This window comes from Bufo bufo, chromosome 4 (assembly GCF_905171765.1).
Source record: "Bufo bufo chromosome 4, aBufBuf1.1, whole genome shotgun sequence".
In the NCBI taxonomy this organism is placed as follows: Eukaryota; Metazoa; Chordata; class Amphibia; order Anura; family Bufonidae; genus Bufo; species Bufo bufo.
Genome location: NC_053392.1, coordinates 632657250 through 632683876, shown reverse-complemented (window position 1 = coordinate 632683876; position 26627 = coordinate 632657250). Strand labels below are relative to the sequence as shown.

General features: G+C 52.8%; 2 protein-coding genes and 1 long non-coding RNA gene across 6 annotated transcripts in view; 2 read left to right on the top strand and 1 right to left on the bottom strand.

Annotated features, from left to right (window-relative positions):
* LOC120999841 overlaps positions 1-26627 on the bottom strand; it is a 190356-nt gene that overhangs the window by 72478 nt on the left and 91251 nt on the right. The window lies entirely within an intron of this gene.
* Positions 1-26627, top strand: part of LOC120999840 (ATP-binding cassette sub-family C member 10-like) — a 269544-nt gene that overhangs the window by 154028 nt on the left and 88889 nt on the right. The gene's annotated exons all lie outside the window — the stretch shown is intronic.
* ABCC10 (ATP binding cassette subfamily C member 10) overlaps positions 1-26627 on the top strand; it is a 141964-nt gene that overhangs the window by 26448 nt on the left and 88889 nt on the right. Inside the window, exons 4-11 of one of the 3 annotated variants that reach the window (XM_040430856.1) lie at positions 2423-2650; positions 4239-4398; positions 4465-4583; positions 4891-4970; positions 5047-5218; positions 6886-6984; positions 8404-8593; positions 10213-10284. In XM_040430856.1, coding sequence (XP_040286790.1) covers positions 2423-2650; positions 4239-4398; positions 4465-4583; positions 4891-4970; positions 5047-5218; positions 6886-6984; positions 8404-8593; positions 10213-10284 — 1120 coding nt within the window. Of the gene's footprint in view, positions 1-2422; positions 2651-4238; positions 4399-4464; positions 4584-4890; positions 4971-5046; positions 5219-6885; positions 6985-8403; positions 8594-10212; positions 10291-26627 lie in introns of all 3 variants that reach the window. The other 2 variants (XM_040430855.1, XM_040430857.1) reach the window with 2 other exon arrangements.

The following is a 26627-nucleotide window of genomic DNA, read 5'->3' as shown; positions in this document are numbered from 1 at the left end:
TCCGGCATAGAGTCCTGTCACAGGGGCTCAATACCGGAAAAGATGTCTTCAGGTCAGTCTTTTTGACTGATCAGGCAAAAGATAAAACTGCAGCATGCTACGGTTTTATCTCTGGCGAAAAAAACTGAAGATTTGCCTGAATGCCGGATTCAGCATTTTTCCCCATAGGAATGTATTAGTGCCGTATCCGGCATTCAAAATACCGGAATGCCGGATCCATCCTTCCGGTTGAACCGTGCGATTTTCACGCATGGTTGCTAGGATGACAGTCTATTCACTGTATTACTTTCCCTTATAACAACATGGTTATAAGGGAAAATAATAGCATTCTTTAATGCAGAATGCGTAGTAGAAGGTCAATATAATAAACATTGGTGGCGCAGTGCGCCCCCCCCCAACACCCCAGTATAATAAACATTGGTGGCGCAGTGCACCCCCCTTCCCTAGTATAATAAACATTGGTGGCGCAGTGCCCCCCCCCACATAATAAACATTGGTAGTGCAGTGCCCCCCCCAACATAATAAACATTGGTGGCGCAGTGCCCCCCCCCACATAATAAACATTGGTGGCGCAGTGCGCCCCCCCAACATAATAAACATTGGTGGCGCAGTGCCCCCCCCCCACATAATAAACATTGGTGGCGCAGTGCCCCCCCCCCACATAATAAACATTGGTGGCGCAGTGCGCCCCCCCTCCCTAGTATAATAAACATTGGTGGCGCAGTGCGCCCCCCCTCCCTAGTATAATAAACATATAAACATTGGTGGCGCAGTGCGCCCCCCCCCCCCCCCTCCCTAGTATAATAAACATATAAACATTGGTGGGCAGTGCCAATGAGGGTTAAAAAAAATTAAATTAAATTAACTCACCTCCTCCAATTGATCGCGTAGCAGCCGGTCTCCTGTTCTTTCTTCAGGACCTGTCATCACATGATACATCACATGATCCATCACCATGGTAATGGACCATGTGATGAAGCTCAGTGACGTCACCACAGGTCCTGAAGAAAGAACAGGAGACCGGCAGCTACGCGATCAATTGGAGGAGGTGAGTTTTTTGTTTTTTTTTTAACCCTCATTGGCACTGCCCACTGCGCCACCAATGTTTATTATACTAGGGGGGGCCACACTCAATGTTTATTATACTGGGGGGGCCGCACTCAATGTTTATTATACTGGGGGGGCCGCACTCAATGTTTATTATACTGGGGGGGTCCACACTCAATGGTTATTATACTGGGATGTTGGGGGGGGGGGGGGGGGGTGCGCACTGTGCCACCAATGAAGATACCTGAGCTGTTAATACAAATACAGGAGGCGGGTGCCGGAATCAAATAGCGGCACCCGACCTCTATGACAGGGAGCTGCGATCTGCTGCAGTTAACCCCTCAGGTGCCGCTCCCAGTGTCATAGAGGTTGGGTGCCACTATTTGATTCCGGCTCCCGCCTCCTGTATTTGTATTAACAGCTCAGGTATCTTCATTGGTGGCGCAGTGGCCACAGCCCCTCCCCTCCTCCTCCTGTCCCTCTCCTTATTGGCCGCGGCGGCAGCAGCACAGGGGGAGGGAGAGACTCTTCCACTGCGCTGCTGATAAGAACATGATAGTTCAGCTCCTGTGCCCGCCGCTGTATTCAGAGCTGCGGCGCGGCTCTAGTCGCAAATGGCGACAAGACTAAAAAGTCTTGTCGCCATTTGTAAATTCTAAGTCGCATTGGCGACCATTTTGGTCGCCATCTGGAGCCCTGATATAATAGGAAAATATGCGTTCCTAAAAATATATATATGATAACATATAAATGTCCTTAATAATACGTAACAATATAAAACAATACATATGTCTTATTAAATTTTCTTATGCAAAACTAAGGTTGATTATAAGCATATATAGATATCACAGATTTTCTGCTTCATTAATAAATACCAAACTGTAGAGGTAATTAGCACCAGCTGCGTCTAGAGAGCACCCTTATCTCCTGTCATAAATCCATAAGGAGACAAGAAGGCCTCTTTTCAGACTGGTACATCCATGAGGAGAAATTTTATTAACAGTGACCTTTCCATGAACTTCTCTCGGACATCTTTAAAATTCATACATATAACAATATGGCCTCTTATAGGTCTAATCAACTCCACTATAATTATGATATTTAGATCAATGTTTTATACACTTATGAAAAAGCACAACACTCCTGTATAATATAACTGATATCTGGAGAGCGGTGATGTCACCTCCTGTATAATATAACTGATATCTGGAGAGCGGTGATGTCACCTCCTGTATAATATAACTGATATCTGGAGAGCGGTGATGTCACCTCCTGTATAATATAACTGATATCTGGAGGGCAGTGATATCACCTCCTGTATAATATACCTTATATCTGGAGGGCAGTGATGTCACAGTTCGCTGTCTCTCTCCAGCTGGTGACGGAGCTCCTGTCCGGGATGCGGGTGGTGAAGTTTTACACGTGGGAGGAACATTTTGCCCGTCTGGTGTCTACGTTACGGGCCCGAGAGCTGCGCAGTCTTCGTGCTATTAAGCTGCTGGACGCGGTGTGTATTTACCTGTTTGCGGCGCAACCTGTCCTTATATCCATCATCACATTCATCACCTATGTGTTGCTTGGACACCAGCTGACTGCGGCTAAGGTGAGTGCCATCATGTCGGGTGTAGCAGACAATACACCTGACCCCGCCCAGTCTCCACCTATCTGCTTTTCTTCCATCTTGATCCCGCCCAGTCTCCATCTATATTCTCTCCTTCCATCCTGACCCCACCTCCTCTCCACCTCTGTTCCCCACCCATCCTGACCCCACCTCCTCTCCACCTCTGTTCCCCACCCATCCTGACCCCACCTCCTCTCCACCTCTGTTCCACACCCATCCTGACCCTGCCTCCTCTCCACCTCTGTTCCCCACCCATCCTGACCCTGCCTCCTCTCCACCTCTGTTCCCCACTTATCCTGACCCTGCCTCCTCTCCACCTCTGTTCCCCACCCATCCTGACCCTGCCTCCTCTCTACCTCTATTTCCCATCTATCCTGACTCCGTACCCTCTCCACCTCTATTCCCCACCCATCTTGACCCCGCCCCTTCATCTCTATTCCTCACCCATCCTGACCCCGCCTATTCCCCACCCATCCTGACCCTGACCCCTCTCCACTTCTATTCCCTACCCATCCTGCCCCCGCTCCTTCTCCACTTCTATTCCCCACCCATCTTGACCCCGCTCCCGGTCTACCTTCCCTATTCCCCACCCATCCTGTCCCCGCCCCTTCTCCACCTCTATTTACCACCCATTCTGACCCCGCCCCTTCACCTCTGTTCCCCACCCATCCTGCCCCCTCTCCTCTTCTCCACCTTTATTCCCTACCCATCTTGACCCAGCTCCTGCTCTACATCCCCATTTCCCCCCTCTCCACCTCTATTCCCCACCCATCTTGACCCCGCCTCCTCTCTACCTTCCTATTCCTCACCCATCCTGACCCTGCCTCCTCTCCACCTCTGTTCCCCACCTTTTCTGACCCCGCCTCTTCCCCTTCTCCACCTCTATTCCCCACCCATCTTGACCCCGCTCCTGCTCTACCTCCCCTATTCCCCACCCATCCTGACCCCACCTTCTCTCCACCTATCTACTCTCCTTCCATCCTGATGTGACCCTTATCTACCTCCCTAGTCCTCACGCATCCTGACCCCGCCCCTTCTCCACCTCTATTTCCCACCCATGCTGACCCCGCCCCCTCCCAACCTCTATTTTTTTACACATCCTGTCCCCGCCCCTTCTCCACCTCTTTTCCTCACTTATCCTGACCCCAACTATTCTCTACCCATCCTGACCCCTCTCCACCTCTATTCCCCACCCATCCTGACCCGCCTCCTCTCTACCTCCCTATTCCCCACCCATCCTGACCCCGTCTCCTCTCTATTCCCCACCCATCCTGACCCCACCTCCTCTCTACCTCCCTATTCCCCACCCATCCTGACTCCGCCCCTTCTCCACCTCTATTCCCCACCCATCCTGACCCCACCCCTTCTCTACCTCTATTCCCCACCCATCCTGACCCCGCCCCTTCTCCACCTCTATTTCGAACCCATCCTGACCCCACCTCCTCTCCACCTCCATATTCTTCACCCATCCTGACCCCGCCCCCTCTCTCTTCCTCTTCATTCCCCGCTCCCTCTCCACCTCGTGACTGCGCTTCTTCCGGTTTCCTGACCCTGCCCTCCTCCCTTGCAGGTGTTCACCTCCTTGGCTCTGGTGGGGATGTTAATTCCGTCCCTCAATAACTTCCCCTGGGTGCTGAATGGAGTTTTGGAGGCCAAGGTGTCCCTGGAGCGGGTGGAGAGCTTCCTGGGGCTCCCGGAGCAGGACATGCTGCGCTACTACCGGGTGGAAGGTAAGTGTCCCCGCCCTGCGCCCACACCTTGCCCCACACGACCTGAAGTCTCTGCTGTCGTTTCAGCTCCTTCTAGAAATGGACGTCTGGCGGTGGAGATGAGGAATGCCACCTTCTCCTGGGGGACAGAGGTCAAGGAATCCAGATCCTTCACCCTCTTCATCCAGCAGCTGTCTGTGAAGGAGGTGAGGCGCCCCCCAGCCTGAACCCCCAGATAACCACCCGGCCATTCACCCTGTACTGACTCCCACTCAGCAACTGCCACCAAGAAATGGCTATTGCATCATGTCTTATTCTCTAGTCACATCTAGAGCTGCAGCACTGCTGATATGATTTTCATATCTACTTTCTGGGGGTTGATAACTTGTTCTCGCGGGGTATGAATACTTTTCCACATCCTTGTGTTGTTGCTCCCTCCTCATTCCTGGCAGTTTTTGGGGTCACGTTATGGGGTGTGATCTCTGTGGTGTCAGTTGTTGGCCTCTTTCACAGGGCATGCTGCTGGCGGTTGTCGGGAAGGTTGGCTGCGGGAAGAGCTCGTTACTCTCAGCGATCACCGGAGAACTTGGCAGGTAATGGCGGCTCTCAGATGCTGGAGCGCAGCTCCGGGGCACATAGTAAAGCACGTATTTTCTGTTCTTGCGGCAGGCTGGGCGGAGACTTGTTTGTCGCCCACCAGGAGTTTGGATTTGGGTTTGTAGCTCAGGAGTCGTGGATCCAGTTCGCCACCATCCGAGAGAACATCCTGTTTGGGAAGGAGTACAATGAGCGCCTGTACAAGGAGGTGCTGGATGCCTGCGCCCTGAGCCCGGACCTCAGTGTGAGTGGTGGCACTTGGAGTTCAGGCCACAGGTCCAGCTTCTCCAGTCATTGGGGGACATGGCAGCAGTTGGGGTTGAGGTCCCAGGTCCAGCTTCTCCAGCAATTGGGGTTCAGGTTCCAGGTCTGACTTTTCCAGATGTTGAGGGACATCCCAGCACTTTGGAGTTCAGGTCACAAGTCCAGCTTCAACAGTCATTGGGGTACATGGCAGCAATTGGGGTTCAGATCGCAGGTCCTGCTTCTCAAGCAGTTGGGGTTAAGGTCCCAGGTCTGACTTCTCCAGTTGTTGAGGGATGTCCCAACAGTTGGGGTTCAGGTCCCAGGTCTAGCAGCTCCAGCTGTTGGGGGACGTGGCAGCAGATGGGGTTGAGGTCTCAGGTCCAGCTTCTCCAGCAGTTGGGGTTAAGGTCCCATCACTGACTTCTCCAGATGTTGGGGGACATCCCAGCAGTTGGGGTTGAGTTTCCAGATCTGGCTTCTCCGGCTGTAACAAGACAGCAGTTGGAGTTCAGGTCCAGTTTCTCCAGGTGATGGGGTTTAGGCCCTAGGTCCAGATTCTCCAGCAGTTGGGGTTCAGGTGGTAGATCCGGTTTCTCCAGCTATTGGGGGACGTGGCAGCAGATGGGGTTCACTTCCAGCTTCTCCAGATATTGGAGGACGTGGCAGCAGCTGGGGTTGAGGCCCCAAGTCCAACTTCTCCAGCTGTTGTTGGACATGGCAGGAGATGGGGTTCAGGTCCCAGGTCCCGCTTCTTCGGCTGTTGGGGGACGTGGCAGCAGATGGGGTTCAGATCGCAGGTCCAGCTTCTTTGGCTGTTGGGGGACGTGACTGCAATTGGGGTTCAGGTTCCAGGTCCGGCTTCGTCAATCGTTGAGGTTCAGGTTCTAGGTCTAGCTTCTCTAGCAGGAGAGAATCAAAGGGAAAAAAATCACCAAGTGGCGCCTGACTGCTAGTAAGATGTTATAGGTACTTAGGTAAGATGTACACCAATAATAGCATAAATAGAGATTATAAATATATATATATATATATATATATATATATATATATATATATATATGTAAAACTGGAGTCGATATAAAAAATAGAACAATATAAAAAATAGATAAAAACTAATATATAGTAGATATAAACCCCTTACTAAAATAGAGGGGCGGGACACAGCAATGCTAAGTGCTAATATGGTAGAGCCATAAAACAGCTGGTGTATATTAAATGAAGCACATAAAAGCATATAAAAGGTGAAAAAACACCGAAACTCACTTCACCAGGGAGGGATGTAAAGAGATAAAGCTCAAGACACCCAAAACAACCACCTCCCTCGCCTGGCTCGCTTGTAGAGTGGTTGGAAAATACGGCAGTCCACAACTGGGATCTTCTGGTATAATCCTTTAATAGGTAAATAGGTCAGGTGGGCTCAACGCGTTTCGGGGATTACAAACCCCTTCCTCAGGAGCAGAGCAAGTAATAGGCTTATACCTTGGGTTGGTTGGGGTTTAGGTGGCAGGTCCGGCTTTTCCAGCTGTTGGGTGACGTGGAAGCAGTTGGGGTTCAGGTCCAGCCTCTTGTTTATTTGCTAGGATTGTATATCCTTTTGGGGGAGGACTCGCCATCCTGACAACCAATTAACTAACTATCTGACCTCACCATTCTCTTCCACTTCAGATTTTGCCAGCTGGTGACCAGACGGAGGTCGGGGAGAATGGCGTGACATTGAGTGGAGGGCAGAAGGCTCGGATAAGCCTGGCCCGGGCTGTATATCAGGTGAGTCCCTGTCTATAGAATCCTAGTGGTGGTTGAGGAATTTTGACAGCTGATAGTACAAGGCTCCTCCCACAGTGCAGGACCTGTGACAGCTGATTGTACAAGGCTCCTCCCACAGTGCAGGACCTGTGACAGCTGATTGTACAAGGCTCCTCCCACAGTGCAGGCCCTGTGACAGCTGGTAGTACAAGGCTCCTCCCACAGTGCAGGACCTGTGACAGCTGATTGTACAAGGCTCCTCCCACAGTGCAGGACCTGTGACAGCTGATTGTACAAGGCTCCTCCCACAGTGCAGGCCCTGTGAGAGCTGATAGAAGGCTCCTCCCACAGTGCAGGACCTGTGACAGCTGATAGTACAAGGCTCCTCCCACAGTGCAGGACCTGTGACAGCTGATTGTACAAGGCTCCTCCCACAGTGCAGGACCTGTGACAGCTGATTGTACAAGGCTCCTCCCACAGTGCAGGCCCTGTGAGAGCTGATAGTAGAAGGCTCCTCCCACAGTGCAGGACCTGTGACAGTTGATAGTACAAGGCTCCTCCCACAGTGCAGGCCCTGTGACAGCTGGTAGTACAAGGCTCCTCCCACAGTGCAGGACCTCTGACAGCTGATAGTACTAAGCTCCTGCCACAGAGCAGGACCTGTGACAGCTTATAGTACAAGGCTCCTCCCACAGTGCAGGACCTGTGACAGCTGATTGTACAAGGCTCCTCCCACAGTGGAGGACCTGTGACAGCTGATAGTACAAGGCTCCTCCCACAGTGCAGGCCCTGTGACAGCTGATAGGACTCGGCCCCTCCCACAGAGCAGGAGCTGTGACAGCTGATAGTACTAGGCCCCACCCACAGAGCAGGACATGTGACAGCTGAGGGTACAAGGCTCCTCCCACAGTGCAGGACAGCTGATAGTACAAGGCCCCTCCTACAGAGTAGGATTTGGGACAGCTGATAGTACTAGGCCCCTCCTACAGAGTAGGACCTGTGACAGCTGATAGTACTAGGCCCCACCCACAGAGTAGGACCTGGGACAGCTGATAGTACTAGGCCCCTTCTACAGAGTAGGCGTTGGGACAGCTGATAGTACTAGGCCCCTCCTACAGAGTAGGAGTTGGGACAGCTGATAGTACTAGGCCCCTGCCATAGCGCAGGGCAGCTGATAAAACTAGGCTCCTCCCACAGGGCAGGCAGCATGGTGGTACAGTCCTCCATAATTGGGCGTGGCCTCTTCAGGTTGGGTAATGTCACAATCTGGCGGCAGTTCCTGTAGTCATTACTCATCATGGTGTCCTTCAGAGTCCTCCCTCACCACTGTTAATGCTGCCTCTTCAGAGCAGCAATCATTCCTTCTGTGAAGATGGCGGAGGAACTGGTGGGTAGAGCGTGCTGCTCCGGGGGGTTAATCACCCTTCTTTACCTCCACAGGAGAAGGACATTTACCTCCTGGATGACCCCCTGGCCGCAGTGGACACAGATGTGGCCGCTCACCTCATGGACAGATGCATTCTGGGTATTCTCAGACACAAGACAAGGATCCTCTGCACCCACCGCACCGAACTGCTGGAGAAAGCAGACGTCATCGTATTGATGGAGGACGGCGAAATTGTCTGCACAGGTAAGTGATGGGTCCTGTGCCCTCTGTACAGGGCAGTGATGGGTCCTGTGCCCTCTGTACAGGGCAATGATGGGTCCTCTGCCCTCTGTACAGGGGAGTGATGGGTCCTGTGCCCTCTGTACAGGGGAGTGATGGGTCCTGTGCCCTCTGTGCAGGGCAGTGATGGGTCCTGTGCCCTCTGTACAGGGCAGTGATGGGTCCTCTGCCCTCTGTACAGGGGAGTGATGGGTCCTGTGCCCTCTGTACAGGGGAGTGATGGGTCCTGTGCCCTCTGTGCAGGGCAGTGATGGGTCCTGTGCCCTCTGTACAGGGCAGTGATGGGTCCTCTGCCCTCTGTATAGGTCCTGTGCCCTCTGTACAGGGCAGTGATGGGTCCTGTGCCCTCTGTACAGGGGAGTGATGGGTCCTGTGCCCTCTGTACAGGGCAGTGATGGGTCCTGTGCCCTCTGTACAGGGCAGTGATGGGTCCTCTGCCCTCTGTACAGGGGAGTGATGGGTCCTGTGCCCTCTGTACAGGGCAGTGATGGGTCCTGTGCCCTCTGTACAGGGCAGTGATGGGTCCTGTGCCCTCTGTACAGGGCAGTGATGGGTCCTGTGCCCTCTGTGCAGGGGAGTGATGGGTCCTGTGCCCTCTGTACAGGGCAGTGATGGGTCCTGTGCCCTCTGTGCAGGGGAGTGATGGGTCCTGTGCCCTCTGTACAGGGGAGTGATGGGTCCTGTGCCCTCTGTACAGGGGAGTGATGGGTCCTGTGCCCTCTGTACAGGGCAATGATGGGTCCTGTGCCCTCTGTACAGGGCAGTGATGGGTCCTGTGCCCTCTGTACAGGTGAGTGATGGGTCCTGTGCCCTCTGTACAGGGCAATGATGGGTCCTGTGCCCTCTGTACAGGGGAGTGATGGGTCCTGTGCCCTCTGTACAGGGGAGTGATGGGTCCTGTGCCCTCTGTACAGGGCAATGATGGGTCCTGTGCCCTCTGTACAGGGCAGTGATGGGTCCTGTGCCCTCTGTACAGGGCAGTGATGGGTCCTGTGCCCTCTGTACAGGGCAGTGATGGGTCCTGTGCCCTCTGTACAGGGCAGTGATGGGTCCTGTGCCCTCTGTACAGGGCAGTGATGGGTCCTGTGCCCTCTGTACAGGGCAGTGATGGGTCCTGTGCCCTCTGTACAGGGCAATGATGGGTGCTGTGCCCTCTGTACAGGGGAGTGATGGGTCCTGTGCTCTCTGTACAGGGCAGTGATGGGTCCTGTGCCCTCTGTACAGGGCAATGATGGGTCCTGTGCCCTCTGTACAGGGCAGTGATGGGTCCTGTGCCCTCTGTACAGGGCAGTGATGGGTCCTGTGCCCTCTGTACAGCGCAATGATGGGTCTTGTGCCCTCTGTACAGGGGAGTGATGGGTCCTGTGCCCTCTGTACAGGGCAATGATGGGTCCTGTGCCCTCTGTACAGGGGAGTGATGGGTCCTGTGCCCTCTGTACAGGGGAGTGATGGGTCCTGTGCCCTCTGTACAGGGCAGTGATGGGTCCTGTGCCCTCTGTACAGGGGAGTGATGGGTCCTGTGCCCTCTGTACAGGGCAGTGATGGGTCCCGCGCCCTCTGTAACTCTGTCCTTTTTTTTGTAGGTCCACCAGAAGAAGTCTTACCTCGGGTGCAGAAATCTCCTAAGTTAACCCCATCTTCTCTGCAGACCTCAGATGATGGTGTGTATCTATGTCATTGCTTGTGGAGTTGTGGGGGTTCTGCACCATTGTAGGTACACCGTGCCGCTGGGCTGTGTCTGTGCAGGGCATCGAGATGTGGGGGTGACATATCCCAGGAGACCCCCACAGGGCAGTGAAGGGTCATGTGCCCTCTGTACAGGGGAGTGATGGGTCCTGTGCCCTCTGTACAGGGCAGTGATGGGTCCTGTGCCCTCTGTACAGGGCAGTGATGGGTCCTGTGCCCTCTGTACAGGGCAGTGATGGGTCCTGTGCCCTCTGTACAGGGCAGTGATGGGTCCTGTGCCCTCTGTAAAGGGCAGTGATGGGTCCTGTGCCCTCTGTACAGGGCAATGATTCTGATGCAGGTTGTGCAGAATGGAGAAACGGGACCCCTGTTCTCGTGATCAGTGGGGGTCCCTGCGGTCAGACCCCCCACGGTCAGTTAGTTATGCCCTATCCTGTGGATCAGCACTTGGTTCCCTACTTTCTCAGCCGTTCTGCTGTACATTTGCTGCTGTGCTCAGGGTCATTGTCCGTCTCGGTGACCCAGTTTCGGCCAAGTGTTGGATAGAGGCCTCACACCTAACTCTAGAATTCCTTGATATACAGAGTTGCTCATGGTTGAGTCATTGACTGCAAGGTGCCCGAGTCCTGTGGCCGTAAAACCAACCCCAACCTCCCCCCTCCACCCCCGTGCTGGCAGTTGGTATGAGGGGTCTTCACAAGACATGGAGCTGTGCGTTAATGGCCAACATCTTTGGTCTGTTCACTCCAAACAAGATTGTCCCAGAAGTCTGTGGTTTGTTCAGACGTAGCCTGCACTGCCATGTTGTTTTTCTCCTGACAACCCTCGCACACAAGCCACACTTCTCCAGTCTTTTTCTAATTGTCATGAACTTGACCATGTAACCTGCTGACTGAGGCCTGGAGAGTCTTGGGTTTCTTGCAGTTCCTCTGAGCACTGCACGGTCTGACCTTGGGGTGAATTTCCTGGGACGTCCACTCCTGATGAAGTTGTCAGATGTCTTGAATGTTTCCCACATATGAATGATCTTTCTTGCTGTAGAATGATGGACTTCAGATGGTTTGGCATTATAACCATTCCAGATTGATGGCAGCAACAACTGCTTCTCTCCGATCACTGCTGAGGTCTTCAATACCCCAGACCAGCAAACGGACAAACCTTCTTCGTTTAGGGTGACTTCACAAATTTTGATGACTCAAAATCAGTTCTATTCACCTGAATGGGGCTAAGAGACATCGATGCGCGTCGCCCACTGAAATGAAGGAAACTGATCTTCATTCGCAGAAATTTCTGCAACAAAATCCACAGTGTGTGCAGGTGTCCTTATAGAGGGGATCACACTGGACGTAAAACCAGAGACTTCACAGGGGCGGACTGTTCTCACACCCGTATATCAGGTCGGCTCTCCCGATATCTGTCCTCCTAGAGTCCAGTGTCAGTCCTGATACATAAAACCAGAGCCTTCACAGGGGCGGACTGTTCTCACACCCGTATATCAGGTCGGCTCTCCCGATATCTGTCCTCCTAGAGTCCAGCGGCAGTCCTGATACATAAAACCAGAGACTTCACAGGGGCGGACTGTTCTCACACCCGTATATCAGGTCGGCTCTCCCGATATCTGTCCTCCTAGAGTCCAGCGTCAGTCCTGATACATAAAACCAGAGACTTCACAGGAGCGGACTGTTCTCACACCCGTATATCAGGTCGGCTCTCCCGATATCTGTCCTCCTAGAGTCCAGCGGGAGTCCTGATACATAAAACCAGAGACTTCACAGGGGCGGACTGTTCTCACACCCGTATATCAGGTCGGCTCTCCCGATATCTGTCCTCCTAGAGTCCAGCGGGAGTCCTGATACATAAAACCAGAGACTTCACAGGAGCGGACTGTTCTCACACCCGTATATCAGGTCGGCTATCCTGATATCTGTCCTCCTAGAGTCCAGCGGGAGTCCTGATACATAAAACTAGAGACTTCACAGGAGCGGACTGTTCTCACACCCGTATATCAGGTCGGCTATCCTGATATCTGTCCTCCTAGAGTCCAGCGGGAGTCCTGATACATAAAACTAGAGACTTCACAGGGGCGGACTGTTCTCACACCCGTATATCAGGTCGGCTCTCCCGATATCTGTCCTCCTAGAGTCCAGCGTGAGTCCTGATACATAAAACCAGAGACTTCACAGGGGCGGACTGTTCTCACACCCGTATATCAGGTCGGCTCTCCCGATATCTGTCCTCCTAGAGTCCAGCGGGAGTCCTGATACATAAAACCAGAGACTTCACAGGGACGGACTGTTCTCACACCCGTATATCAGGTCGGCTCTCCCGATATCTGTCCTCCTAGAGTCCAGCGTCAGTCCTGATACATAAAACCAGAGACTTTACAGGGGCGGACTGTTCTCACACCCGTATATCAGGTCGGCTCTCCCGATATCTGTCCTCCTAGAGTCCAGCGGGAGTCCTGATACATAAAACCAGAGACTTCACAGGGGCGGACTGTTCTCACACCCGTATATCAGGTAGGCTCTCCCGATATCTGTCCTCCTAGAGTCCAGCGTCAGTTCTGATACATAAAACCAGAGACTTCACAGGGGCGGACTGTTCTCACACCCGTATATCAGGTCGGCTCTCCCGATATCTGTCCTCCTAGAGTCCAGCGGGAGTCCTGATACATAAAACCAGAGACTTTACAGGGGCGGACTGTTCTCACACCCGTATATCAGGTCGGCTCTCCCCATATCTGTCCTCCTAGAGTCCAGCGTCAGTCCTGATACATAAAACCAGAGACATCACAGGGGCGGACTGTTCTCACACCCGTATATCAGGTCGGCTCTCCCGATATCTGTCCTCCTAGAGTCCAGCAGGAGTCCTGATACATAAAACCAGAGACTTCACAGGGGCGGACTGTTCTCACACCCGTATATCAGGTCGGCTCTCCCGATATCTGTCCTCCTAGAGTCCAGCGGGAGTCCTGATACATAAAACCAGAGACTTCACAGGGGCGGACTGTTCTCACACCCGTATATCAGGTCGGCTCTCCTGATATCTGTCCTCCTAGAGTCCAGCGGGAGTCCTGATACATAAAACCAGAGACTTCACAGGGGCGGACTGTTCTCACACCCGTATATCAGGTCGGCTCTCCTGATATCTGTCCTAGAGTCCAGCGTGAGTCCTGATACATAAAACCAGAGACTTCACAGGGGCGGACTGTTCTCACACCCGTATATCAGGTCGGCTCTCCTGATATCTGTCCTCCTAGAGTCCAGCGTCAGTCCTGATACATAAAACCAGAGACTTCTCAAGGGCGGACTGTTCTCACACCCGTATATCAGGTCGGCTCTCCTGATATCTGTCCTCCTAGAGTCCAGCGGGAGTCCTGATACATAAAACCAGAGACTTCACAGGGTCGGACTGTTCTCACACCCGTATATCAGGTCGGCTCTCCCGATATTTGTCCTCCTAGAGTCCAGCGTCAGTCCTGATACATAAAACCAGAGACTTCACAGGGGCGGACTGTTCTCACACCCGTATATCAGGTCGGCTCTCCTGATATCTGTCCTCCTAGAGTCCAGCGGGAGTCCTGATACATAAAACCAGAGACTTCAAAGGGGCGGACTGTTCTCACACCCGTATATCAGGTCGGCTCTCCCGATATCTGTCCTCCTAGAGTCCAGCGTCAGTCCTGATACATAAAACCAGAGACTTCACAGGGTCGGACTGTTCTCACACCCGTATATCAGGTCGGCTCTCCCGATATCTGTCCTCCTAGAGTCCAGCGGGAGTCCTGATACATAAAACCAGAGACTTCACAGGGGCGGACTGTTCTCACACCCGTATATCAGGTCGGCTCTCCTGATATCTGTCCTCCTAGAGTCCAGCGGGAGTCCTGATACATAAAAACAGAGACTTCACAGGGGCGGACTGTTCTCACACCCGTATATCAGGTCGGCTCTCCTGATATCTGTCCTCCTAGAGTCCAGCGGGAGTCCTAATACATAAAACCAGAGACTTCACAGGAGCGGACTGTTCTCACACCCGTATATCAGGTCGGCTCTCCCGATATCTGTCCTCCTAGAGTCCAGCAGGAGTCCTGATACATAAAACCAGAGACTTCACAGGGGCGGACTGTTCTCACACCCGTATATCAGGTCGGCTTTCCTGATATCTGTCCTCCTAGAGTCCAGCGGGAGTCCTGATACATAAAACCAGAGACTTCACAGGAGCGGACTGTTCTCACACCCGTATATCAGGTCGGCTCTTCTGATATCTGTCCTCCTAGAGTCCAGCGGGAGTCCTGATACATAAAACCAGAGATTTCACAGGGGCGGACTGTTCTCACACCCGTATATCAGGTCGGCTCTCCTGATATCTGTCCTCCTAGAGTCCAGCGTCAGTCCTGATACATAAAACCAGAGACTTCACAGGGGTAGACTGTTCTCACACCCGTATATCAGGTCGGCTCTCCCGATATCTGTCCTCCTAGAGTCCAGCGTCAGTCTAGATACATAAAACCAGAGACTTCACAGGGGCGGACTGTTCTCACACCCGTATATCAGGTCGGCTCTCCCGATATCTGTCCTCCTAGAGTCCAGCGTCAGTCTAGATACATAAAACCAGAGACTTCACAGGGGCGGACTGTACTCACACCCGTATATCAGGTCGGCTTTCCTGATATCTGTCCTCCTAGAGTCCAGCGGGAGTCCTGATACATAAAACCAGAGACTTCACAGGGGCAGACTGTTCTCACACCCGTATATCAGGTCGGCTCTCCTGATATCTGTCCTCCTAGAGTCCAGCGGGAGTCCTGATACATAAAACCAGAGACTTCACAGGGGCGGACTGTTCTCACACCCGTATATCAGGTCGGCTCTCCTGATATCTGTCCTCTAGAGTCCAGCGGGAGTCCTGATACATAAAACCAGAGACTTCACAGGGGCGGACTGTTCTCACACCCGTATATCAGGTCGGCTCTCCCGATATCTGTCCTCCTAGAGTCCAGCGTCAGTCCTGATACATAAAACCAGAGACTTCACAGGAGCGGACTGTTCTCACACCCGTATATCAGGTCGGCTCTCCCGATATCTGTCCTCCTAGAGTCCAGCGGGAGTCCTGATACATAAAACTAGAGACTTCACAGGGGCGGACTGTTCTCACACCCGTATATCAGGTCGGCTCTCCTGATATCTGTCCTCCTAGAGTCCAGCGTCAGTCCTGATACATAAAACCAGAGACTTCACAGGGTCGGACTGTTCTCACACCCGTATATCAGGTCGGCTCTCCTGATATCTGTCCTCCTAGAGTCCAGCGTCAGTCCTGATACATAAAACCAGAGACTTCACAGGGGCGGACTGTTCTCACACCCGTATATCAGGTCGGCTCTCCTGATATCTGTCCTAGAGTCCAGCGGGAGTCCTGATACATAAAACCAGTGACTTCAAAGGGGCGGACTGTTCTCACACCCGTATATCAGGTCGGCTCTCCCGATATCTGTCCTCCTAGAGTCCAGCGTCAGTCCTGATACATAAAACCAGAGACTTCACAGGGGCGGACTGTTCTCACACCCGTATATCAGGTCGGCTCTCCCGATATCTGTCCTCCTAGAGTCCAGCGTCAGTCCTGATACATAAAACCAGAGACTTCACAGGGGCGGACTGTTCTCACACCCGTATATCAGGTCGGCTCTCCCGATATCTGTCCTCCTAGAGTCCAGCGGGAGTCCTGATACATAAAACCAGAGACTTCACAGGGGCGGACTGTTCTCACACCCGTATATCAGGTCGGCTCTCCCGATATCTGTCCTCCTAGAGTCCAGCGGGAGTCCTGATACATAAAACCAGAGCCTTCACAGGGGCGGACTGTTCTCACACCCGTATATCAGGTCGGCTCTCCCGATATCTGTCCTCCTAGAGTCCAGCGGGAGTCCTGATACATAAAACCAGAGACTTCACAGGGGCGGACTGTTCTCACACCCGTATATCAGGTCGGCTCTCCCGATATCTGTCCTCCTAGAGTCCAGCGGGAGTCCTGATACATAAAACCAGAGACTTCACAGGGGCGGACTGTTCTCACACCCTTATATCAGGTCGGCTCTCCTGATATCTGTCCTCCTAGAGTCCAGCGTCAGTCTTGATACATAAAACCAGAGACTTCACAGGGGCGGACTGTTCTCACACCCGTATATCAGGTCGGCTCTCCCGATATCTGTCCTCCTAGAGTCCAGCGTCAGTCCTGATACATAAAACCAGAGACTTCACAGGGGCGGACTGTTCTCACACCCGTATATCAGGTCGGCTCTCCCGATATCTGTCCTCCTAGAGTCCAGCGGGAGTCCTGATACATAAAACCAGAGACTTCACAGGGGCGGACTGTTCTCACACCCGTATATCAGGTCGGCTCTCCTGATATCTGTCCTCCTAGAGTCCAGCGTCAGTCTTGATACATAAAACCAGAGACTTCACAGGAGCGGACTGTTCTCACACCCGTATATCAGGTCGGCTCTCCCGATATCTGTCCTCCTAGAGTCCAGCGGGAGTCCTGATACATAAAACCAGAGACTTCACAGGGGCGGACTGTTCTCACACCCGTATATCAGGTCGGCTCTCCCGATATCTGTCCTCCTAGAGTCCAGCGTCAGTCCTGATACATAAAACCAGAGACTTCACAGGGGCGGACTGTTCTCACACCCGTATATCAGGTCGGCTCTCCTGATATCTGTCCTCCTAGAGTCCAGCGTCAGTCCTGATACATAAAACCAGAGACTTCACAGGGGCGGACTGTTCTCACACCCGTATATCAGGTCGGCTCTCCTGATATCTGTCCTCCTAGAGTCCAGCGGGAGTCCTGATACATAAAACCAGATACATCACAGGGGCGGACTGTTCTCACACCCGTATATCAGGTCGGCTCTCCTGATATCTGTCCTCCTAGAGTCCAGCGGGAGTCCTGATACATAAAACCAGAGACTTCACAGGGGCGGACTGTTCTCACACCCGTATATCAGGTCGGCTCTCCTGATATCTGTCCTCCTAAAGTCCAGCGTCAGTCCTGATACATAAAACCAGAGACTTCACAGGGGCGGACTGTTCTCACACCCGTATATCAGGTCGGCTCTCCTGATATCTGTCCTCCTAGAGTCCAGCGGGAGTCCTGATACATAAAACCAGATACATCACAGGGGCGGACTGTTCTCACACCCGTATATCAGGTCGGCTCTCCTGATATCTGTCCTCCTAGAGTCCAGCGTCAGTCCTGATACATAAAACCAGAGACTTCACAGGGGCGGACTGTTCTCACACCCGTATATCAGGTCGGCTCTCCCGATATCTGTCCTCCTAGAGTCCAGCGTCAGTCCTGGTACATAAAACCAGAGACTTCACAGGGGCGGACTGTTCTCACACCCGTATATCAGGTCGGCTCTCCCGATATCTGTCCTCCTAGAGTCCAGCGGGAGTCCTGATACATAAAACCAGAGACTTCACAGGGGCGGACTGTTCTCACACCCGTATATCAGGTCGGCTCTCCTGATATCTGTCCTCCTAGAGTCCAGCGGGAGTCCTGATACATAAAACCAGAGACTTCACAGGAGCGGACTGTTCTCACACCCGTATATCAGGTCGGCTCTCCTGATATCTGTCCTCCTAGAGTCCAGCGTCAGTCCAGATACATAAAACCAGAGACTTCACAGGGGTGGACTGTTCTCACACCCGTATATCAGGTCGGCTCTCCTGATATCTGTCCTCCTAGAGTCCAGCGTGAGTCCTGATACATAAAACCAGAGACTTCACAGGGGCGGACTGTTCTCACACCCGTATATCAGGTCGGCTCTCCCGATATCTGTCCTCCTAGAGTCCAGCTGGAGTCCTGATACATAAAACCAGAGACTTCACAGGGGCGGACTGTTCTCACACCCGTATATCAGGTAGGCTCTCCCGATATCTGTCCTCCTAGAGTCCAGCGGGAGTCCTGATACATAAAACCAGAGACTTCACAGGGGCGGACTGTTCTCACACCCGTATATCAGGTCGGCTCTCCCGATATCTGTCCTCCTAGAGTCCAGCGTCAGTCCTGATACATAAAACCAGAGACTTCACAGGGGCGGACTGTTCTCACACCCGTATATCAGGTCGGCTCTCCCGATATCTGTCCTCCTAGAGTCCAGCGGGAGTCCTGATACATAAAACCAGAGACTTCACAGGGGCGGACTGTTCTCACACCCGTATATCAGGTCGGCTCTCCCGATATCTGTCCTTCTAGAGTCCAGTGTCAGTCCTGATACATAAAACCAGAGACTTCACAGGGGCGGACTGTTCTCACACCCGTATATCAGGTCGGCTCTCCTGATATCTGTCCTCCTAGAGTCCAGCGGGAGTCCTGATACATAAAACCAGAGACTTCACAGGAGCGGACTGTTCTCACACCGATATATCAGGTCGGCTCTCCTGATATCTGTCCTCCTAGAGTCCAGCGTGAGTCCTGATACATAAAACCAGAGACTTCACAGGAGCGGACTGTTCTCACACCCGTATATCAGGTCGGCTCTCCTGATATCTGTCCTCCTAGAGTCCAGCGTCAGTCCTGATACATAAAACCAGAGACTTCACAGGGGTGGACTGTTCTCACACCCGTATATCAGGTCGGCTCTCCTGATATCTGTCCTCCTAGAGTCCAGCGGGAGTCCTGATACATAAAACCAGAGACTTCACAGGGGCGGACTGTTCTCACACCCTTATATCAGGTCGGCTCTCCTGATATCTGTCCTCCTAGAGTCCAGCGTCAGTCTTGATACATAAAACCAGAGACTTCACAGGGGCGGACTGTTCTCACACCCGTATATCAGGTCGGCTCTCCCGATATCTGTCCTCCTAGAGTCCAGCGTCAGTCCTGATACATAAAACCAGAGACTTCACAGGGGCGGACTGTTCTCACACCCGTATATCAGGTCGGCTCTCCCGATATCTGTCCTCCTAGAGTCCAGCGGGAGTCCTGATACATAAAACCAGAGACTTCACAGGGGCGGACTGTTCTCACACCCGTATATCAGGTCGGCTCTCCTGATATCTGTCCTCCTAGAGTCCAGCGTCAGTCCTGATACATAAAACCAGAGACTTCACAGGAGCGGACTGTTCTCACACCCGTATATCAGGTCGGCTCTCCCGATATCTGTCCTCCTAGAGTCCAGCGGGAGTCCTGATACATAAAACCAGAGACTTCACAGGGGCGGACTGTTCTCACACCCGTATATCAGGTCGGCTCTCCTGATATCTGTCCTCCTAGAGTCCAGCGTCAGTCTGATACATAAAACCAGAGACTTCACAGGAGCGGACTGTTCTCACACCCGTATATCAGGTCGGCTCTCCCGATATCTGTCCTCCTAGAGTCCAGCGGGAGTCCTGATACATAAAACCAGAGACTTCACAGGGGCGGACTGTTCTCACACCCGTATATCAGGTCGGCTCTCCCGATATCTGTCCTCCTAGAGTCCAGCGTCAGTCCTGATACATAAAACCAGAGACTTCACAGGGGCGGACTGTTCTCACACCCGTATATCAGGTCGGCTCTCCCGATATCTGTCCTCCTAGAGTCCAGCGGGAGTCCTGATACATAAAACCAGAGACTTCACAGGGGCGGACTGTTCTCACACCCGTATATCAGGTCGGCTCTCCTGATATCTGTCCTCCTAGAGTCCAGCGGGAGTCCTGATACATAAAACCAGAGACTTCACAGGGGCGGACTGTTCTCACACCCGTATATCAGGTCGGCTCTCCCGATATCTGTCCTCCTAGAGTCCAGCGTCAGTCCTGATACATAAAACCAGAGACTTCACAGGGGCGGACTGTTCTCACACCCGTATATCAGGTCGGCTCTCCTGATATCTGTCCTCCTAGAGTCCAGCGTCAGTCCTGATACATAAAACCAGAGACTTCACAGGGGCGGACTGTTCTCACACCCGTATATCAGGTCGGCTCTCCTGATATCTGTCCTCCTAGAGTCCAGCGGGAGTCCTGATACATAAAACCAGATACATCACAGGGGCGGACTGTTCTCACACCCGTATATCAGGTCGGCTCTCCTGATATCTGTCCTCCTAGAGTCCAGCGGGAGTCCTGATACATAAAACCAGAGACTTCACAGGGGCGGACTGTTCTCACACCCGTATATCAGGTCGGCTCTCCTGATATCTGTCCTCCTAGAGTCCAGCGTCAGTCCTGATACATAAAACCAGAGACTTCACAGGGGCGGACTGTTCTCACACCCGTATATCAGGTCGGCTCTCCTGATATCTGTCCTCCTAGAGTCCAGCGGGAGTCCTGATACATAAAACCAGATACATCACAGGGGCGGACTGTTCTCACACCCGTATATCAGGTCGGCTCTCCTGATATCTGTCCTCCTAGAGTCCAGCGTCAGTCCTGATACATAAAACCAGAGACTTCACAGGGGCGGACTGTTCTCACACCCGTATATCAGGTCGGCTCTCCCGATATCTGTCCTCCTAGAGTCCAGCGGGAGTCCTGATACATAAAACCAGAGACTTCACAGGGGCGGACTGTTCTCACACCCGTATATCAGGTCGGCTCTCCCGATATCTGTCCTCCTAGAGTCCAGCGTCAGTCCTGATACATAAAACCAGAGACTTCACAGGGGCGGACTGTTCTCACACCCGTATATCAGGTCGGCTCTCCTGATATCTGTCCTCCTAGAGTCCAGCGTCAGTCCTGATACATAAAACCAGAGACTTCACAGGGGCGGACTGTTCTCACACCCGTATATCAGGTCGGCTCTCCCGATATCTGTCCTCCTAGAGTCCAGCGGGAGTCCTGATACATAAAACCAGAGACTTCACAGGGGCGGACTGTTCTCACACCCGTATATCAGGTCGGCTCTCCTGATATCTGTCCTCCTAGAGTCCAGCGGGAGTCCTGATACATAAAACCAGAGACTTCACAGGGGCGGACTGTTCTCACACCCGTATATCAGGTCGGCTCTCCTGATATCTGTCCTCCTAGAGTCCAGCGTCAGTCCAGATACATAAAACCAGAGACTTCACAGGGGTGGACTGTTCTCACACCCGTATATCAGGTCGGCTCTCCTGATATCTGTCCTCCTAGAGTCCAGCGTGAGTCCTGATACATAAAACCAGAGACTTCACAGGGGCGGACTGTTCTCACACCCGTATATCAGGTCGGCTCTCCCGATATCTGTCCTCCTAGAGTCCAGCTGGAGTCCTGATACATAAAACCAGAGACATCACAGGGGCGGACTGTTCTCACACCCGTATATCAGGTCGGCTCTCCCGATATCTGTCCTCCTAGAGTCCAGCGTCAGTCCTGATACATAAAACCAGAGACTTCACAGGGGCGGACTGTTCTCACACCCGTATATCAGGTCGGCTCTCCCGATATCTGTCCTCCTAGAGTCCAGCGGGAGTCCTGATACATAAAACCAGAGACTTCACAGGGGCGGACTGTTCTCACACCCGTATATCAGGTCGGCTCTCCCGATATCTGTCCTCTAGAGTCCAGTGTCAGTCCTGATACATAAAACCAGAGACTTCACAGGGGCGGACTGTTCTCACACCCGTATATCAGGTCGGCTCTCCTGATATCTGTCCTCCTAGAGTCCAGCGGGAGTCCTGATACATAAAACCAGAGACTTCACAGGAGCGGACTGTTCTCACACCCGTATATCAGGTCGGCTCTCCTGATATCTGTCCTCCTAGAGTCCAGCGGGAGTCCTGATACATAAAACCAGAGACTTCACAGGAGCGGACTGTTCTCACACCCGTATATCAGGTCGGCTCTCCTGATATCTGTCCTCCTAGAGTCCAGCGTCAGTCCTGATACATAAAACCAGAGACTTCACAGGGGTGGACTGTTCTCACACCCGTATATCAGGTCGGCTCTCCTGATATCTGTCCTCCTAGAGTCCAGCGGGAGTCCTGATACATAAAACCAGAGACTTCACAGGGGCGGACTGTTCTCACACCGATATATCAGGTCGGCTCTCCTGATATCTGTCCTCCTAGAGTCCAGCGGGAGTCCTGATACATAAAACCAGAGACTTCACAGGGGCGGACTGTTCTCACACCCGTATATCAGGTCGGCTCTCCCGATATCTGTCCTCCTAGAGTCCAGCGTCAGTCCTGATACATAAAACCAGAGACTTCACAGGGGCGGACTGTTCTCACACCCGTATATCAGGTCGGCTCTCCTGATATCTGTCCTCCTAGAGTCCAGCGTGAGTCCTGATACATAAAACCAGAGACATCACAGGGGCGGACTGTTCTCACACCCGTATATCAGGTCGGCTCTCCTGATATCTGTCCTCCTAGAGTCCAGCGGGAGTCCTGATACATAAAACCAGAGACATCACAGGGGCGGACTGTTCTCACACCCGTATATCAGGTCGGCTCTCCCGATATCTGTCCTCCTAGAGTCCAGCGTCAGTCCTGATACATAAAACCAGAGACTTCACAGGGGCGGACTGTTCTCACACCCGTATATCAGGTCGGCTCTCCCGATATCTGTCCTCCTAGAGTCCAGCGTCAGTCCTGATACATAAAACCAGAGACTTCACAGGGGCGGACTGTTCTCACACCCGTATATCAGGTCGGCTCTCCCGATATCTGTCCTCCTAGAGTCCAGCGTCAGTCCTGATACATAAAACCAGAGACTTCACAGGGGCGGACTGTTCTCACACCCGTATATCAGGTCGGCTCTCCCGATATCTGTCCTCCTAGAGTCCAGCGTCAGTCCTGATACATAAAACCAGAGACTTCACAGGGGCGGACTGTTCTCACACCCGTATATCAGGTCGGCTCTCCCGATATCTGTCCTCCTAGAGTCCAGCGGGAGTCCTGATACATAAAACCAGAGACTTCACAGGAGCGGACTGTTCTCACACCCGTATATCAGGTCGGCTCTCCTGATATCTGTCCTCCTAGAGTCCAGCGTCAGTCCTGATACATAAAACCAGAGACTTCACAGGAGCGGACTGTTCTCACACCCGTATATCAGGTCGGCTCTCCTGATATCTGTCCTCCTAGAGTCCAGCGGGAGTCCTGATACATAAAACCAGAGACTTCACAGGGGCGGACTGTTCTCACACCCGTATATCAGGTCGGCTCTCCTGATATCTGTCCTCCTAGAGTCCAGCGGGAGTCCTGATACATAAAACCAGAGACTTCACAGGGGCGGACTGTTCTCACACCCGTATATCAGGTCGGCTCTCCCGATATCTGTCCTCCTAGAGTCCAGCGGGAGTCCTGATACATAAAACCAGAGACTTCACAGGGGCGGACTGTTCTCACACCCGTATATCAGGTCGGCTCTCCCGATATCTGTCCTCCTAGAGTCCAGCGTCAGTCCTGATACATAAAACCAGAGACTTCACAGGGGCGGACTGTTCTCACACCCGTATATCAGGTCGGCTCTCCTGATATCTGTCCTCCTAGAGTCCAGCGGGAGTCCTGATACATAAAACCAGAGACTTCACAGGAGCGGACTGTTCTCACACCCGTATATCAGGTCGGCTCTCATTATATCTGTCCTCCTAGAGTCCAGCGGGAGTCCTGATACATAAAACCAGTGACTTCACAGGGGCGGACTGTTCTCACACCCGTATATCAGGTCGGCACTCCCGATATCTGTCCTCCTAGAGTCCAGCGGGAGTCCTGATACATAAAACCAGAGACTTCACAGGAGCGGACTGTTCTCACACCCGTATATCAGGTCGGCTCTCCTGATATCTGTCCTCCTAGAGTCCAGCGTCAGTCCTGATACATAAAACCAGAGACTTCACAGGGGCGGACTGTTCTCACACCCGTATATCAGGTCGGCTCTCCTGATATCTGTCCTCCTAGAGTCCAGCGGGAGTCCTGATACATAAAACCAGAGACTTCACAGGGGCGGACTGTTCTCACACCCGTATATCAGGTCGGCTCTCCTGATATCTGTCCTCCTAGAGTCCAGCGTCAGTCCTGATACATAAAACCAGAGACTTCACAGGGGCGGACTGTTCTCACACCCGTATATCAGGTCGGCTCTCCTGATATCTGTCCTCCTAGAGTCCAGCGGGAGTCCTGATACATAAAACCAGAGACTTCACAGGGGCGGACTGTTCTCACACCCGTATATCAGGTCGGCTCTCCCGATATCTGTCCTCCTAGAGTCCAGCGTCAGTCCTGATACATAAAACCAGAGACATCACAGGGGCGGACTGTTCTCACACCCGTATATCAGGTCGGCTCTCCCGATATCTGTCCTCCTAGAGTCCAGCGTCAGTCCTGATACATAAAACCAGAGACTTCACAGGGGCGGACTGTTCTCACACCCGTATATCAGGTCGGCTCTCCTGATATCTGTCCTCCTAGAGTCCAGCGGGAGTCCTGATACATAAAACCAGAGACTTCACTGGGGCGGACTGTTCTCACACCTGTATATCAGGTCGGCTCTCCTGATATCTGTCCTCCTAGAGTCCAGTGTCAGTCCTGATACATAAAACCAGAGACTTCACAGGGGCGGACTGTTCTCACACCCGTATATCAGGTCGGCTCTCCTGATATCTGTCCTCCTAGAGTCCAGTGTCAGTCCTGATACATAAAACCAGAGACTTCACAGGGGCGGACTGTTCTCACACCCGTATATCAGGTCGGCTCTCCCGATATCTGTCCTCCTAGAGTCCAGCGGGAGTCCTGATACATAAAACCAGAGCCTTCACAGGGGCGGACTGTTCTCACACCCGTATATCAGGTCGGCTCTCCTGATATCTGTCCTCCTAGAGTCCAGCGGGAGTCCTGATACATAAAACCAGAGACTTCACAGGGGCGGACTGTTCTCACACCCGTATATCAGGTCGGCTCTCCCGATATCTGTCCTCCTAGAGTCCAGCGTCAGTCCTGATACATAAAACCAGAGACTTCACAGGGGCGGACTGTTCTCACACCCGTATATCAGGTCGGCTCTCCCGATATCTGTCCTCCTAGAGTCCAGCGGGAGTCCTGATACATAAAACCAGAGACTTCACAGGGGCGGACTGTTCTCACACCCGTATATCAGGTCGGCTCTCCCGATATCTGTCCTCCTAGAGTCCAGCGGGAGTCCTGATACATAAAACCAGAGACTTCACAGGGGCGGACTGTTCTCACACCCGTATATCAGGTCGGCTCTCCCGATATCTGTCCTCCTAGAGTCCAGCGGGAGTCCTGATACATAAAACCAGAGACTTCACAGGGGCGGACTGTTCTCACACCCGTATATCAGGTCGGCTCTCCCGATATCTGTCCTCCTAGAGTCCAGCGGGAGTCCTGATACATAAAACCAGAGACTTCACAGGGGCGGACTGTTCTCACACCCGTATATCAGGTCGGCTCTCCTGATATCTGTCCTCCTAGAGTCCAGCGTCAGTCTTGATACATAAAACCAGAGACTTCACAGGGGCGGACTGTTCTCACACCCGTATATCAGGTCGGCTCTCCCGATATCTGTCCTCCTAGAGTCCAGCGTCAGTCCTGATACATAAAACCAGAGACTTCACAGGGGCGGACTGTTCTCACACCCGTATATCAGGTCGGCTCTCCCGATATCTGTCCTCCTAGAGTCCAGCGGGAGTCCTGATACATAAAACCAGAGACTTCACAGGGGCGGACTGTTCTCACACCCGTATATCAGGTCGGCTCTCCTGATATCTGTCCTCCTAGAGTCCAGCGTCAGTCCTGATACATAAAACCAGAGACTTCACAGGGGCGGACTGTTCTCACACCCGTATATCAGGTCGGCTCTCCCGATATCTGTCCTCCTAGAGTCCAGCGGGAGTCCTGATACATAAAACCAGAGACTTCACAGGGGCGGACTGTTCTCACACCCGTATATCAGGTCGGCTCTCCCGATATCTGTCCTCCTAGAGTCCAGCGTCAGTCCTGATACATAAAACCAGAGACTTCACAGGGGCGGACTGTTCTCACACCCGTATATCAGGTCGGCTCTCCCGATATCTGTCCTCCTAGAGTCCAGCGGGAGTCCTGATACATAAAACCAGAGACTTCACAGGGGCGGACTGTTCTCACACCCGTATATCAGGTCGGCTCTCCTGATATCTGTCCTCCTAGAGTCCAGCGTCAGTCCTGATACATAAAACCAGAGACTTCACAGGGGCGGACTGTTCTCACACCCGTATATCAGGTCGGCTCTCCCGATATCTGTCCTCCTAGAGTCCAGCGGGAGTCCTGATACATAAAACCAGAGACTTCACAGGGGCGGACTGTTCTCACACCCGTATATCAGGTCGGCTCTCCTGATATCTGTCCTCCTAGAGT